This window comes from Thermobia domestica, chromosome 7, assembly GCF_964235325.1.
Source record: "Thermobia domestica chromosome 7, izTheDome1.hap1.1, whole genome shotgun sequence".
NCBI lineage: Eukaryota > Metazoa > Arthropoda > Insecta > Zygentoma > Lepismatidae > Thermobia > Thermobia domestica.
The window spans coordinates 277,794,949-277,811,797 of NC_137460.1; the positions used below are offsets into that span (position 1 = coordinate 277,794,949).

General features: G+C 35.7%; 1 protein-coding gene across 1 annotated transcript; it reads left to right on the plus strand.

The window, feature by feature from the left end:
• Nucleotides 1-434: 434 nt before the first annotated feature.
• LOC145690951 (uncharacterized) lies at nt 435-16,251 on the plus strand. Its single transcript, XM_081766414.1, has 2 exons — nt 435-568; nt 11,407-16,251. The coding sequence occupies exon 2, from the start codon at nt 13,604-13,606 to the stop codon at nt 16,241-16,243; it is 2,640 nt and encodes an 879-aa protein (XP_081622540.1). The 5' UTR covers nt 435-568; nt 11,407-13,603; the 3' UTR covers nt 16,244-16,251.
• Nucleotides 16,252-16,849: the final 598 nt, after the last annotated feature.

Genomic DNA, 16,849 nt, shown 5'->3' on the forward strand with positions numbered 1-16,849 from the left:
AAAATATGCATCCGGGTTCCATTTCACTTTCCTTCGGCTGCTACAAACAAACAAACAATTGCCTAGAGAGCGATCGTGGCTAAGGAAATAAGGATCTGCAGAAGAAGATGATTTTAAATATAAAGTTGCTTTTGTGAACGTTCTTGTAAGTCATTTCATTAAGACTGGCAACTTAAAATATAAGGGAAGTATAAAAACAGTGTTATATTCTTATTATATTTCAATTCACAATGGCTGGTGAGGCGTCTGTTAAGTTAGAATTGATGTGCAAAGAAGAAATTGCTTTTGACTTACCTCAGGAAGATCCATTCGAAGGGAAAGGGTGGAATTACGAACTGATGACTGACAAGAAAGAGTTAATATTATCCACAACGGAAAGAGAGGAAACAATGGACAAGGATACAGCTATGTGTTCTTTGGATGTGAAACTAAACGGTGATAGGGTGAAATCAGAATTAGCAGTAGAAGAAGATCCTGAATTTGAAATGGTTCAGGAGACTTGCGCGTCGTACTCTAATGACTTCCAACAATTAACAACAAAAAGTTTAAATTCACTTCGCCCAGAAAGGTAATGTTCAATTTTTCATATACTAATTGGCTCAGATTGATAATACGGTTACATGCGTTCGGATAGTTTGTTGGTTAAAAGCAATACTTCACGAGAAATATTTAGGTATGGGAGATATTTCGAACGTAAGTTAGTAACCTACAATTAGGAAATTGCAAGGCACAGATAGACAAGCTGTATACAAAATAAAAATAAGATCGATACGACTCAGACAAATCTTATGTAGTTTAGATCTTGATAAACTAATTATTTCTTTATTATTGATCACACACTTATCACTAATTGTTGCACATATTTAAAATATGGGTGCTCGACAACATTGTTTTATTTATATAGAGACTTATGTAAAATAAGAAATCGTGAGAATGGTATTTATCCTAATATTTTGCAAAGTTAAACGTGGTATGTATTATATTGGAGCAAGAACTATTTACGTTTCTGTTTTTACTTAGAATTTATCTCTAATGTGTGTAGCCTCATTTTTCCGGAGGTGTTCGAAAGACATTTTAGGAAAGAATATTTTAACCATCAAAAGATGTTTGTTAATTGCAGAGGTCCACACATCAAACCATTTCATAGCTTCACTCATTTCTTTCAAGGAAGTCGACTTTTTACATTCCCAGAAATCATTTCTAGAGTATGGACCAAAATTTCTGAATATATACTCACTTTAAGGGATTAGTGAACGTACATGATATGAAAATTATTGTACAAACAACGCTAACCAGCGTGTGCTAGATGCCCGGTAAAAATAAGATTGCTATGCAGATTAGGGCATTACGCAGAATGTTGGTAAACGAGGATAGCGCAAAATTCTTTATTTAGGATAAACTTACATGTCTTAGGTGTTGAATGTGTTCTTGTACGTTCCTAAGTATTTTATAGGTAACATTCTGAAAGGCTTTCTTTGCTTGTATATTTGTGTTCCAAATTAACACAATATATTAGGGACGTAATTCCTTAGTCATATGAATTCCTTCCTCCCCAAACGTTTTTCTAGTTTTGTGTCATGATTTGCCACATTGAATTTTGATATTTCATTTCGCTTACAGTGGTAACTAGCTACCGTAACACGGGGTTACTTTGCACATTGGGCATTACTTCCCACGAAATATGAAAAGAGATTCAGTCATCTGTTAGTAAAACCCTGAACTGTAAGCAGATTGGTGATAGTTCATATTTTTCCCACTGGGTGTGTCTGTACAGTCATATGGTACTATGTTACCGTGGTGTCACATATTCTGTCTGCTTGTATGTGTGGAATGCGGTGAGCGGGTAATTGAATTTTTGTTTCATGGCGACGATCGTGGCAACTATTCTACAACCAACTTTACTGAATAGATAACTTAGTTCTTTTAATTTTTAGTAGTTAAGTTTAACAAATTTGGATTTGTGCTTTTTACAATTTAGAAATTTATAAGAACATCCGTAGGTGGAGACTACAAAGAAAGTTTGAATTCGTTCTATTTCAAGCGCTTTTCAATGCTTTTTTTTTTTTTTTTTTTTTTGCCCGGCTCTGAGCCTATCGTAGAAGTATGTATTTGACATCTAGCTATTCCTAGTAGAAGAGGCAAGTAGCTCGCGAGTTTTTTTTTTTTTTTTAATGAAGAAGGAAGCATTAATGTTTGTACTGACAAACAATGAAAGAGATTTTGATTGTAGCTTTAAAGTTGTTTCAAACTTCGTGATCAGAACGGCTCCTACTCTGCGGATGGTATAATTTGAGAACGTTTCATTTCTTTTAGCCGAGTGAAATAAATTGAGATCTTATTTGAATATATAAAGGAAAGTAAGAATATCTCAGGTACAAACCATGAAAAATTTCCCAACCATTCTATTTTTAACATCTTTCAAACTTTAACAGCTATTGCCAGTTATTTCGCTTCTAACTGCAGTGAATGTAATTTGAGATAACGTCTTTCTTATTAGGTGAGTTAAATAAATTTTGTTACTCTGCTTTTAGATTTTAGATAGAGTGAGAATGGCCATAGATACAAGTCCCGCTGGATTTTGTGTTTTTTTATTTAAGAACAGTTTTGGAATAGAAGATTAAGAATAGATTTATCAATACAAAATAACTATGCAAAGTATCTGTGTTGACAATAGAGAATCTTAATATGTTTTAAAAATGTGCCCGGCGTCGGTTTCTTCTTTTTGGGTTTCCTTTAAAGGGGGGTGGTCATTATGACTACAAATCGATTTCTAAGTAACGTTAGTTTCAATTTTTGTTATGGAGCAGCAACATTTTATCAGATAATGTTCTCGTTGTACTGTTGAAAAGGGTATGTTATAAACGACTTTTCGTTCTTCTACATAGAAATGTAGAACTTCTGTATAGATCATCATTATTATTTAAATTCATTTCAGAACGATGTTAAATCAAATTTCATTGTGGGTTAATGAGATGTAGTCATAAAATGCCAGCGAAGCGTTATTTATTTATTTATAAATTAGCCTTTTTAGAGTCCAGATTAAGAATATCATAAATACGATATTATTAAGTACCTCCCGCCTATCGAACAAAATTTCTTAGTATGTTAGAAAACTACATCGTATAAGCTGCATTTCATTCTTGAATGTAGGTTTACATTAGGAAAGCACGATGATGGTTGAGTCCAAGTTTTTGTGAGACAAAGATTTAAATTGCTTTAAGAAAAATTATTTTCCACTTTATTATATTTCTTACACGGGGGAATATATTCTATGATCCAATCGAAAGTGCAGGAACGTGAGAGTAAAACTAACCAAGACAGACGAAAAGGTTATGGAGCTAATGGTTTATAGTTTACTTGTGTATCAGTTTTCTGATATATTTTGTGTTTCCACTTATTTTTCCCTTTCTTTAATTTGCACTTTTCTCAATTTTTAAGATTTTTTCACACCATTTTAGACTAAATTCCACCAAGATATGAGTTTTCTATCATTTTCTCAGAATGTATTGATAGCTTTTCCCATAGTTCATACTGCCTTTTTGGACAGGTCTATATATTTGCTCTTAAAGTTGTAAACGCTGAGCTATTCCATATAAAATCAGGAAGTTCACGAGTGAAGCCTTAAAAATTAAAGTTATATTTTATGTTTCAAATGAAATTGACGTTGGTTTGATTTGCACTTGCTGATGGCTCAAAGCTCATAGGATACAGGCTTGGGTGTCGTTTCTAAGCTTGTGCATCACCATTTACAAGAATTTCCATTAACAAACCTGGATTTCTTTAATATGTACTGTTGTTTTCATTTGAGATTTTAGCCTGCATTGTCCGTTTTTTGTTCACTACTTACATCTTTATCTCGGGCACTCGCGTAATGCCTTTTTCATCCTTGTACGGGACTATTTCCTTTGTTTTTTTTTTTTTTTTTCTGGTTTGCTATAACTCAGTAGGTTACGAAAATGCATTTTAAATTTTGCATCGTCCCTGAATTTTAAACTCAATCTTTTTCTCCTTCGTTTCCTTCTGCTTTTTAACGCTTAAGAGGAAATATGTGTATGTCAGACACCTATGTTTTTTCTTTGTATTACATTGGCAACACTGATTCACTCAATGTATCGGATCTCTCAGTACCTTCCAATTATTTAGTTGTATGTGTGTCGCAGTAGTCCATGTCTGAGTGAACATTTATCGATGATTTTAGAAAGAGGCACACATTTCCATTATTGTTTATATTTTTGCGTGATTATTGGACACACATTTCCTGAAGGGAGTTTTGCATTCAAAATTTTTTGTGGTGTACTTTTATTTACCATGAAATAGAAGCTATTGAGCTCTTGAAACATACTATTTTGTTTGCATGAAATTTTATGTATTTGCAAAATATAGACCTATACATTTGTATGTTTGTAAGATTGCTGAAGGCAATGGTTTCATGGTAAATTCAAGGTGAAAACATAATAGTGTCTGGAGAAAAGTAAGATCATTATGTCGTTTCATTACGTTTCTGGTTTTAAGTTTGTTAACGTTGAGTTCTGCGCTTAAATACAATTACTATTAATGCGAATACATTATACTAATCCTCTGGACTTTCGTGACTGGGTATATACTATTCATTTCACTCCGTTTGCTTGTTTGGAAATAGTTCCGCAGGTGTGAATTCGTTTTGCTAATGATTACACTAGGAAAGTAGTACCGGAATCATGTGCTGGCATGTGATGGTATTATTGCCACCTCGCATACAGTTTTGATATTTCGTGACTTTTCACGTCACACTCTGTTAAAATAAAAATTAATGGTTTAACAAATTCTTCATTACCATAAACAAGTAATAAAAATATCATTTAAATTACTTTGACGATTCTCATATTACCTAGATACAAAATTCAAAATATGTATATTGCATCCGTTAGTTCGCTCTAGTTCTGAAACTGAGTTGTTGACCACGCGGAATTTACGTGGCATTTCACACCAAGTGTTGACAATAAGGTAACTCTGGTTAACAAAAAAAATGTCCTTGTAATCCACAAGGAGCGTAGCAGATTGGGTGTCGCGTAAGCGAAAGTTTGTACGGGTAGTAAGGAGTTGGAGAGGGGTAGGCTCCGAAGAAACCAGCAGGAGGCATGCGTTTTTCTGTGATCAAATAGTATAAACCATAGAATGTATTCGTTCGACTGTAACGTTATAATTAAATCTAACGTATTTTTCGTCACATTAGCCCAGTTCCAATACTAAGATAAGTCACTACTATCAGGCATCTTTAATTTATACGTATATTTGCAATAACTAGTGATTGCATAACTTTCAAATTAGACACATCACATTCACCACAACTACTTTTTGTTATGTAATCTCCATTAGCAAATACCAGTTGCCATAGCAAACCGAAACAGAAATTCTATCTTATTACTGTAACCACAAATAGAGATTATCTATCTAAAATCAACATATATTCTATATGTTTCTTCTTCTTCTTCTTAACAACAGATTGTGCACTTTTAAGTAGTACCTTTCCTTCTATCCCTCTTACACATGTAGAAAGGAAGTTGTAAATGTGCTTTTCTTGAAACTCAATATTATAAAATAAGGATTGAGAGCGAACCTCGGGAAAGAAAACCTTCAATCGTTTATGTTATGCAGTATGAAAGGGATATACTAAATACAGTGAATAAAGATGTCTTAAATAATAAATTCTGCCATAATAATGCATAATTGAAAAAAAATCTGATATAAGGTAAGGATGCCCTTTCTTCTTGTCATGTAAACAGATCAAAGTAATAAAAGTTAAATGCTATATATATATATATATATATATATATATATATATATATATATATATATATATATATATATATAGTGACAGTGCATCAATAGTAATTAAGTTGTCTGAAACCAAAGTGAACTATCATAACTCCATTTTCGAGCTGTCAACAAGTATGTATAAAACTGGAAACCCGGGATGTCAAATACCACAAAAATTGTACATTGCCACATTTTTACATCACCTTCTCATGTGAGTTTATCCACCACTCTTTCCAAAAGTGATAATTTATCAGAAATTATGAAAAACTACAAAGTTTAACCTGGTTGCTAATAGTTGTATTTATAATCGGAAAACCACTCTCCGGATCACAATATGCAAACTTCAGAAACCTCATCGCACTCCTCTCGAGAGTCTACCAATGAGTGAATTCTGTCGTGGTTATCCTCCCAGCTTATATACAGATGGTGATAAGAAAAATGAAAACACTTGTTGTTGGCAACACGTCAGATGTATGGGTTTGGCAGTGATGTGGCACGTGCAGCGCCGGACCGCTGATGGTGGTGTGTTAGGTCGGTCTCCATACTACGTCAGGCGCAGTGGAACAGCAGTGTCTAGTATAGTAGTCAGACGGAGGTAGTGTAAAATGGGACACCTATCAGATTTTCAAAGTTGGCAAATTGTTGGTGCGCGGTTATTTGGAGTAAGTGTGACGGCAGTGGCCACTATGTTAGGTGTGTCGCGTGGGACAGTGTCGCAGGTGATGGCGGCCTACACAACACACGGGAAAACCACATCGGGGAAGCAGAATAAAATCATGATTGACAGGTCACGCCGGGTATTAAAGCGCATTGTCACCCAGAACCGTCGTGCCACTGCGGAGCAAGTGGCAGATGAACTCAATCAGCACCCCCCCCCCCACAATGTTTCGACAATCACAGTCCGCCGCGAAATAGATGACATGAACTTAAGGGGTCGTGTTGCACGTGCCAAACCGCTCATCAGGGACCATAACGCTTTCACACGCCGCAAATTGCGCCGCGACCATGCAGCTTGGACCGTTGAGAACTGGAAACGTGTGATATGATCGGATGAGTCATCCTTCACGCTATTCCCAACCACGGGCCGTGTTTATGTGTGGAGAATACCCAAAGAAGCTTATGATCTGCAGTGTCTCCGCCCAACTCTGAAACATCTCGGCGGCTTGGTGATGCTGTGGGCCTATGGTCAAACTTAGCGGACGAATCACTGCCAACGATTATGTCGCAATTTTGGAGACCACTTGCATCCTATGGTCCGGATGTTGTTCCCGGACAATGACGCCATCTTCCAGGATGATAATGCACCCATTCACACAGCTGGAGTTGTTGCAGAGTGGTTTGAGGAACATCGGGATGGCGTTCAACACCTTCCCTGGCCCGCCCAATCACCAGATCTCAACATAATTGAACATCTGTGGTCAGTCTTGGAAACACGACTCCGGCGACGATTTCCACCTCCATCCTCTCTCACAGAACTGGCCGATGCCCTGCACGAGGAATGGTGTAAAATTCCACTTGCTACCATTCACGACCTCTATGCCTCCATCCCATGTCGCATCAAGGCTGTTCTGAAGGCGAAAGATGGCCCGACACAATAATAATCTGGTAAGTTGCAACTTCGTTCAGGTGTTTCCATTTTTCTGATCACCATCTGTATTTCACTATGGAAAGTCAATTTCCTAGACATAAATTTATCTACTTGAAAAGTCACTTCCCTTGCCCTCCAAGGTCTTCACCTTATGTTGGATGTAGATGTATTATTGAGTGTAACGGAATAACATTATGTGGTTTTGAAACTTACAATTTTGAGCGTTTAAACGGTCTGCGAGGATAGTTTGTAATAATACTCCACATACAACTGTTTATCAGCAAGTTAAATAAAAAATACGCATATGTTATAACGTCCGTATTTTACATTCAGTGCGCCTTATTAATGATTTTAAGTCTACACCCCTCACAGGTTCTCATTATGACTCTGGTAGAAATAAGAACACTTTTGATATTAGAAAAATCCAGAGGCCAGACTAATCCAGAGGCATGGGATAACATCAAGTGGTAAAATAGAAAATTAATTTGAGAACTTAGCTCAATATATAGTAAAGAATATCGCGAGAAGAAAGAACAACTAAAACAAGAGAAAAATCATACGTTACTTTAGCACAAATTATAAATATTTACAAACGAAGCCGAAAACTTGTTATAAACAAAATTAATTTCTCTCGAAATAACCTGAAACAGGCGATCATCACTTCCGTTTTGTTAATGTTCGTTATAATGCATGTTTGTAATTCCAGATTATTGTTTAGCAATAGACCAAATAGAAAAGAGAAACAAACCATAACAAGATGATATTCGGAAGAATGAAAAGAAAGCCAAGAACAAACTTTTAGGTGATATCCCTGTTGATTGCCAGCAGTTTCTTCTTGTTTCAATTCCATTTTACTCGCGCTTTATCCTATCGATTTTATGACAATACTGATGAGAATTAATCGCGAAGGATTCACCCAAATAGTAACATCATATTTAACTAAATACAAAGAAGAGAAAGTAGCTTTTTGATTCACTCCCTGCTCTTTTAGGATTTCCATTTTTGTAAGGTATATGCTATTAGAGTAATTTTTAAATTCAGAAAATATTTTAAAAAACACAACGAAACGAAGGAGAAAGGGATTGAGCTTAAACTTCAAAAACGATGCAATATTTAAAATGCATAATCGTAACCTACTGAGTTATAACCAACGAGAAAAGAGAGCCAACGAAAACAGACAATTACAAGGAAGAAAAAAGCATGAGACAAGTGTGCTAGATAAGACTGTAAGTAGTCTACAAAAAACGGAGAATGCAGGCTATAATCTTAAAAGAAAACAATAGTACAAATTGAAGAAATCTAGGTTTGATAATGGAAATTGTTGTGAAGGGTAATTCATAAGCTTAGAAACGACACCCAAGCCTGTATTCTATGAGCTTTGAGTCATCAGCCAGTTCTACTCGAACAAACGTTAATTTCACTTGAAATGAAAATCTAACTTTAATTATTAATGCTTCACTCGTAAAATTCCTGATTTTGTATGGAATAACTCCGCGTTTACAGCTTCAAATGCAAAAAAAAAAAAAAAAAGAAAAAAAAGGACCTGTCCAAAAAGGCAGTATGAAGTATGGGAGAATCTATCAACACACACAAGTACTGACAAAATGATAGAAAACTCATATTTTGTTGGAATTCAATCGAAAATTCAGTATTTCCCAGTTGATTTTGAGATCTGTACGTTAACATAGGGGAGTCCAGAGGGGATCAAAATTAAAAAAGAACAGAAAAGATCCCGTCTCAAAATTTTCCGCTTCAGGGACATGATAGGGAAAATGTGAATGTTATCGTTTTAAAGGCTGTTCTATTTTGAAGAGAAGGTGGTATGAACCATGATCCTAGGATAAATATGAATGATGCTTGACGGAAAGTCTATAATTTACCCCCCCCCCCAAAAAAAAATATTTTAAAATTGTTAAAAAACAATGTTTGGGATTGATATAGGTTAACGATTGGGGATTAATTCAAAATTAAATCCCAATACTTTCACTTAAATGGCATAATTAACATTTAATACTAATTCCTAATACTTTTTCTTCAGTTCGGGACTTGTATTATACGAGGAGAATGATTTGATTTAAATTTTAAAAAAATCATCAAAAATGTTTTTTTAAAAAAATCATGATTTTTTCCTCCCTGATGAAGATTAAACTTCCTTTAGGCACCTACACAACTAAAAATATTCGCTTTTAGCAATTTTTCGATGGATTAGTTCCAGGAAACTACAAAATCGCCGAATAGGGTCAAAATTTCTAATAAACTGACGTATTACGGTTTGATAAAGTACAACTTTGTTGAAATAGCAACACTGTTATTCTAGTAGTATTTAATAACATGTCAAAAATAGGTTCCCCCTGCCGATATTTTAATGGTGCAAAATGTCAGGGTTTTATATTTATTAGTTAGAAGTTACAAAGGCGTATCAAGACAAATGGTCCACCTGTATACCGCCCAACTCAATGCTGAAACGGAACGTTCCCGATTCCTGAATATTTACATAGGAGTGCCGAATCAAATTGGTAAAGCTTACATCCAGTTGTTTCATACTAGGAAATCAGATTATGATTATTGTAATTTAGTAGGCACACCAACCGAAATAAGAACTTTCTATGGATACTGTGCTGTAAGTGCGTTACTTTTTAAAGGACACCCCCTCCCGGTGAAACTGGAAGTAGGGGATCATCTTTTTTGCCTTTTTTCGTCATAAGGTAATAATATGAGCTAAAATAAAAAAGATTAAAACAATAAATAGTAGAATTTTTTTCAGGCATAACTGGGTTAATACAGTTTCCATACATTTTGCTAAACTTTTTCGACGGTGGAAATTAATATCTAACAGAGTGCTCTTTTGTATGCAATCACTCAAATTAACAATAAATTTACTGTTTTTGGCCTACCTATGCGGCGTCTTTACCATTTCAGGATTGTAAGCATGCAACCATACAAGGTGCATAATTTACTTAATGAATGTAGTGTGCATCCTTAAAATGGGATAGAGAATTTTTAACCGTTCAGAAACACTTGCTAATGTTGAAAGACTATTTTGTGAAGAAAGAAAAAAAAAGATAAACGTAAGTATGCAGTCATAGAATAAGACAGTAGGGAACATGCCGTGAATACTTGTTCGCAGGGTTGGCTGGTTTAAACCACAAACCAAACAACGAAACATGTTTGTAAAATCTTGATGAATACACAATTGTGGGTTATCACGATTCACTCCCGTATATTTTTAGTATTATATTCAGATCTAAATTCCCCATTCATTACTCAGAGATTATATTACAAAAGCATCTTTTTCTTTATAAGTTTATGAATATTTCTTTTGTGATTTTTTATAGTTGTATATTGCATTATTGTTATGCAATTGCAAAGAAAAACTCTAAATATTATTTCGGTGCTTGAGGTCCCTGGTTCGATCCCAGCTCACGCCGTGTGGAATTTGTGGTGGACAAACACCATGCTCGTGGGTTTTCTCGGGGTTCTCCCATCTCATCCCACTTTCTTCATTTCACTCATCACCATGTCCTTTAGCCTAACCGGCATACATGTGGGACGTAAAACTTGAAGATTTCATTTCATTTCAAAATACATCGAAATGCCGTACTTTTTTTGGGAGGAGGGGGTCATACAAACCCCGCAAGAGGCATTTATTAAAATCAGAAGTATCTTTGGTATCTATTTATGTATAAATGGGACAGAGCCAAAGTGGACTCAAACAATCCTTATCTTTATTCACTTTTCTTACTTATATGTAAATTAAGTCGTCGTATTTCTTTAACTTGTACTAATAAAAGTCGTAGCGAACTAACTTAGACTGAAATAGTTCTGTACTCTGCACTATTTTGAAATTGTACATATAATTCTGTATAATGGTTTCACTTGTGTAACTGTTTATCTTTAGTCCTTCCGAAATGACTCTTGGTAGTTATATTAACAAGCAGGGTTGGCAAAAACCATGGTTTTTATTGAAAAAACAAAATTTTTTTTTGTTTAAACCTGTTTTTTTTTTTTTTTTTTGTCGGCAGACGTATCGCATTTGTGGCCAATTAGTCCCAGTTTCGAGTTAAAATGGAGGACAATTTCTCTCGGATGTAAGCCGAGAAGCAGTTTGGATTCCGCTTTTACCTTATGTGACCGCTTCCTGCACAACCTGATTGTTGCATAATAACACCAAGCTGAAATAAACTTATTTCTGTCCATAAGTGATACAAATACATAGAGCAAATTATTTAAACAAACAAACAAAAAAGTTTTGTCACCGTCCTATAGCTTATTTTTTGCAATTTAAAAGAAACATTGAGAAAATAGATTTATTCTGAACTTTATTAACCAACCCTCGAATAAACCCAAATGTTCTAGAAACTCGTTGTCATCGCTTTGGAATGCTTGTTCATCTGTGTTAGTAGACTTCCGTCAGATTTCGTAACCATATATGGGCATCCGTTGCAGAGACAGTGATTTCCTTTGTGAACGCTCTCAGTCCCGAGAGCAACGGGAAAGTCGCAGAAATACTATACTCCTTGTCATTGCTCAACGCTGATTTGACTAGTTAAAATGCCCGCACCTCTTTAGCCAAAGAGCGCGAACTTAGTAGTATATGTCATCATCTGAGCGCTCTAACACCGAGAACATATACGCAGTAGTTGACTGGAAAATGCGGGCAGTCGCCGTGGGCCAGTTCAAGCAGAACGTGTTGACGTCCGTTCGCCCAAGTTACACTTTCATAAAAGCAGCGTTTAGGTTGCCCGTGATTGTTATATTGTTAGACGGGTGTGTACACGTAAGCGTTCTATGTTGGATTAAAAGAGAAGAAGTGTTCTATTTATATGTGAAAGTGACAGTTCGTTATTCTTCATATCAAATTTTACGCGAGTGTACTTATTTGACAATACAGCGGCAACGACCTCCTGGAGCAAACCCTATATTTGTAGCTCCTATGTGGAACCATCACTGAAGAAGCAGTAAATTAACTTTGGGACCTTAACTCCAAAACCAGCATACATCCTCGAACACAGGACACCAAAGACGCAGCATCAACAGGCTAGCCGAAGATACACGTGAGTTAATTACCCTTTAATGCCACCTCGTCGTCTATTATTAAAATCAAGCCACTAGCGTACAAACAGTGTCAGATTATTCATGGTGAATATATTGCGAATACAAACGTATGTAATATTTGTGTTTTTATAGTAACATTATATTTCTTTTGTCGAAAAGTAATTTTATCATTTGTATAGTTAATATCAAATCCTATTGTACATGTAGCCTAACAAATTTATTTACGTTGTCTACACTTTCGTTTATTGCGTTTCCGGCTAGCGCATAACGAAACTGTAGGCATGGGCAAGTGATCGTATACGTCGTATAGTAGCCGGAAATAAGAGGAGAAAAGAGTGCAGTATGAGACTGAGAAATTAATTCGAACCACGACGCAAAATAACGATTACACCCGAAATGGCTCAACCGTGACAAGACATACTTTAATCTTCGGATAGAACTGCATTTAATTATTTCAGAGTTCATTTATTAAAATACGAAAATAGTAAACATTTGAACCACGTAGTCACAGATAGCTACTCAGTACAGAATCATGCGTAGATTGTTTTAACTCGTGAAAAGAAAAGAGCAAGAGGAAAGAAAATAAAAAGTAGTGTTTGAAAACAGAAAGTAAATTCAAATACCACAGAAATATTAGTAGTATAATTTATTTTGTGCGAGATTAAAACGTTTTGTCCATTCGCGAACTTTTATTCCGCTAACTTTTCACAGTACGGAAGCACAGAACAGCTGATTACACATACACACACACACAGTTGTAGTCACATATGCACCTTTCATGAGTAAAGAGTGAAAAAACGTATCTTGTGTAAGATATTTGGTTATGTTTGTGTAATTTGCTAGTGAAACATCTCATTTAGTGGAAATTTAAAGCAAGTGTTGTGTAATTGAAATTATACGGGTTTTAGAAAAGTGTTTGTTTACATTGTTATTTACTTCAAGTGCTTGTTGCCGCATGTTTTGTATTGTGACTTAGTTACTTGTAAGTTAAGTAAACATGAATTTTAGTATTTTAGAACAATTTCAAACATGGTCAAAGGACCAGTTAGCACAGATTAGATCAAACTTAGAAAACAATACTTAGAAAGCGAAAATTAATGTCAAACACTTAGAATATTCCAGAGTTTAGTTTCGAGTTCTTGTTAAAAAAAAAAAAACAAAAACATGAGGTCGTTTAACGTAACTATAGACGGAAATTTTTTCGATATATATTTAGATAGGAATGAAGAAAACAATTATATCACTTGGCGTAGAGTTAATCAATTCGAATGTTTTGGTTCACCAGACAGAAATAAAAATTCGAATATTCCGAAAGAAGTTACTTTCACCGTACAAAGGCAGCCGTTTACATTTGGCGTTACGGCAGAAGTACGCACAGATGACAGACGACGAATTATAGTCATAGGTAGACGTACGATGCAAGAATTGCAATTTATTTTAGAACAGTATCAGAAAACAGGAGACTCGAGGTATGATGAATACTTGCATGAACAAATTGTAAGAGAACTCGAAAGTGAACCCGGTAAGCGTAGGAGACACAAAGCTAAAAATAAGAAATCAGCTGATACATCCGAAGTAGATTCAGGCAAGCAGCTGTTGTGCAGGTCAGCATCACCTACTCGTTACACAACTTTAAGCAAATTGAAAACCTGGAATAAACACGCGTTTCATGATTTTGAATATGTAGATTTTGAAAAATGCGTGGAATTAAAATCATCGTCGAAAGTTGAACCACAGTATGCACGCATAGTTACAGTAGACAATTTATGTCAGGAAACACACAAAATTTTACCTTCTGTAGAAATTCAGTTATCACCGTTGAGTGTCAAACAGTCAAATAGTTGTGAAATTAGGCCAATTGAATTTGAATGTTTAGAAAGTAAAAATAGTCTAGTGGAAAATTATGTAAAGCAGTTACGAACTAACGTCACCATTGTAGAAAATGAATGTATAGAACGATGTCAGATTTCTACACCTGTAGTTATTGAACCACCACCATTAGTTCTACATCATTCTAGTGTTAGTGAAACCAAAGTTGACTTTCAAGAAGTAAGCATAGTTGATATTAATCAGGAAGCGTTTGAAATAGTAACAGCATTGATTAGTTATGAAACGAAGGAAATTTGCGTCAATAACATCCGTTCTGAATGTGTTAGTTGCGAATTACCACCTTTAATGGTACATCAGGCTAGTGTTAGCGCAGTTCCAAGTGTAGCATACGAAGTGCAAGGCTCATTAGAGATCGAAAAAACCCTTGAGTACGTACAAGCGCAGGTTACGGAAGAGAATTTTGAGTTATTTGATAATCATGTCGTATTTGAAGGTATTTGTTTGTTTTCACCGGAAATAGTAGCAAGGAAAAACAACATTAGTGAGACTATTGACTATGACTTTGGTAAACAACTTTGCGTAGTGGCGAATGAATTGTTTTGTAAGTTCGAACAAGAACTCAATGTGTCGTGTAAAATGCTTGAACGAAAGTCGATGACAAATACGTGTAGAGCAAAACAAGAGAATGTTAGTGTCCAGAGAAAAGAAATAGGCAATACAGAGACCGTAATTAAACACGGCTTGATGCGAGTATCCGTAGACAGACAGGTTTTAAATGTAGTTGCAGTGCCGGCGAGAGATGCCGATGAATTGTACGAAATGAATGGTAGCGCAGTGGTAGCGCGTACCCCTCCTCTCGGAGAAGCCAGGGAAGGCTTGAGAGTAGAGTTGTTATTTTTGTGCGAGATTGAGAATTTAATGCTGTTATATTTGTATCGCGAGCGAATTGTTCTGCGCGATTTCACAACTACATATTCGTCTGTAGTACCGTACATGTCGTTTAGTATGAGTTACGTCTTTATATTGCGATTCGACTCTGTCCGTATCGACTTTGAACATAGTGGTATAGGTCAACGACTTCAAGTTAAGAGTTTGAGATGTAAGCCCGCAAAGAGAATTGTGTTTTATATAGTCAATGGCTGTTGTGTGATTAATTGGTCAAAATCATTACTCGTAACCAGACAACAATGTAGGCCGAAAAGTAAGCATACACTAGCGAAGAGATTAAAATGTAAGAATAAGGCACAAAGGAAAGATAAGGTAGTTCGAAATGGTCAACCGATTTTCCCTTGCATATTAGTTCAAAACAGAAAGATGTCACGACGCATAGCCCGCAAGATCAAGGTTCATAGACATAAAAGTAGCGACAGACAAGTGGGCCATGAGCGTAGTAAATTTGATTCCTTCGCGCATACAAATTTTAAAATTAATGTCCCACCAGCGCGAATGTGTAGAAAGGAAAAACTCGATTGTGCAAGTAGTCGGAAGGCGAAACAGCTGATCGTTCTTGGTAACAATATTATTCGTCGGCCTAACTCCAGAATATACGCGCAATGCAAGCGAACAAACGCCAAACGTATGCTAGACAGTGAGTTAAGAATAAATGAAAAGCGCGCTAGTAAGTGTAATCCGAAACAAAGTAAATGCAACCGCAGACAAACTAGACATCAATCAAAGTTAAAATGTAGGCGTGATTATTTTGGACCAAACGTGCAAATTCTGAAAACATCGACTCAGAGGAATTTTAAGAAATGCAAACGCGAAGAGCAATCTATACAAGGCATCGCGATGCATCGCAAATCCAACCGTCGTAAACGAAGACGCGTCATTGCGTGGAAGTTTGGTAAACACGTTGTAGAAAGGGAAAAAGTTCCGCGAATCAGAAAAACTAACTGGAAAAGTACTCGTAAGCGTATGAAATTAAAGGCATACAAGTGTAATCGGCATCGGTGGAAAATGAAAGTTGTAGCGTAACCAAAGCGCGAACTTTGCCCGAATTTGGACTGAACTCCCGGAAGAGACGAAAAATTAAACACCGAATAAAACTTTTAAGCTTTTATAGAGAATGAAAATAAAGACTATTACTCGTTTACTTCAATTATTCCCCACCGAATCTCGAAAGTTAGGAATTTGTTTTTCAGTTTCAAGTGTGTGCACATTGTCACCGACGCGCCCAGCCAGAGGAACCACCAGTATCCATTCATAATCAGGTACGTTCATTTAAATACCATGTTTTATTGTTTCTTTACAGTTTTTGGAGATGAGGGATGAATGTGAAAAGCAGAGGAAGGACAGTATTGGAAATTTTAAATAGGTAATCAATTTAGATCGCGATCTTGGACTTTGAAAATTTTAACAAGGCCCCACCACCTTTGAAAACTTTGATTATCCTGTTTCAGATACGGAACTTCTGTATCGAACTTTTGTTAGGATGTTTATGTTTTGTATGTTTTATTTCTTTTCAGGTACTTCCAGTCCTGGGAACCAAATGTCATTAATAAAATTTTACTATTTTATTTTCTTTGAGTTTTTATTCATTTACCTTGTATGATTATATGAACATTTAGCTGTCCCTATACC

Excerpts from the sequence above, each read along its gene's own strand:
- LOC145690951 (XM_081766414.1), top strand. The coding sequence starts at position 13,604 with ATGAGGTCGTTTAACGTAACTATAGACGGAAATTTTTTCGATATATAT.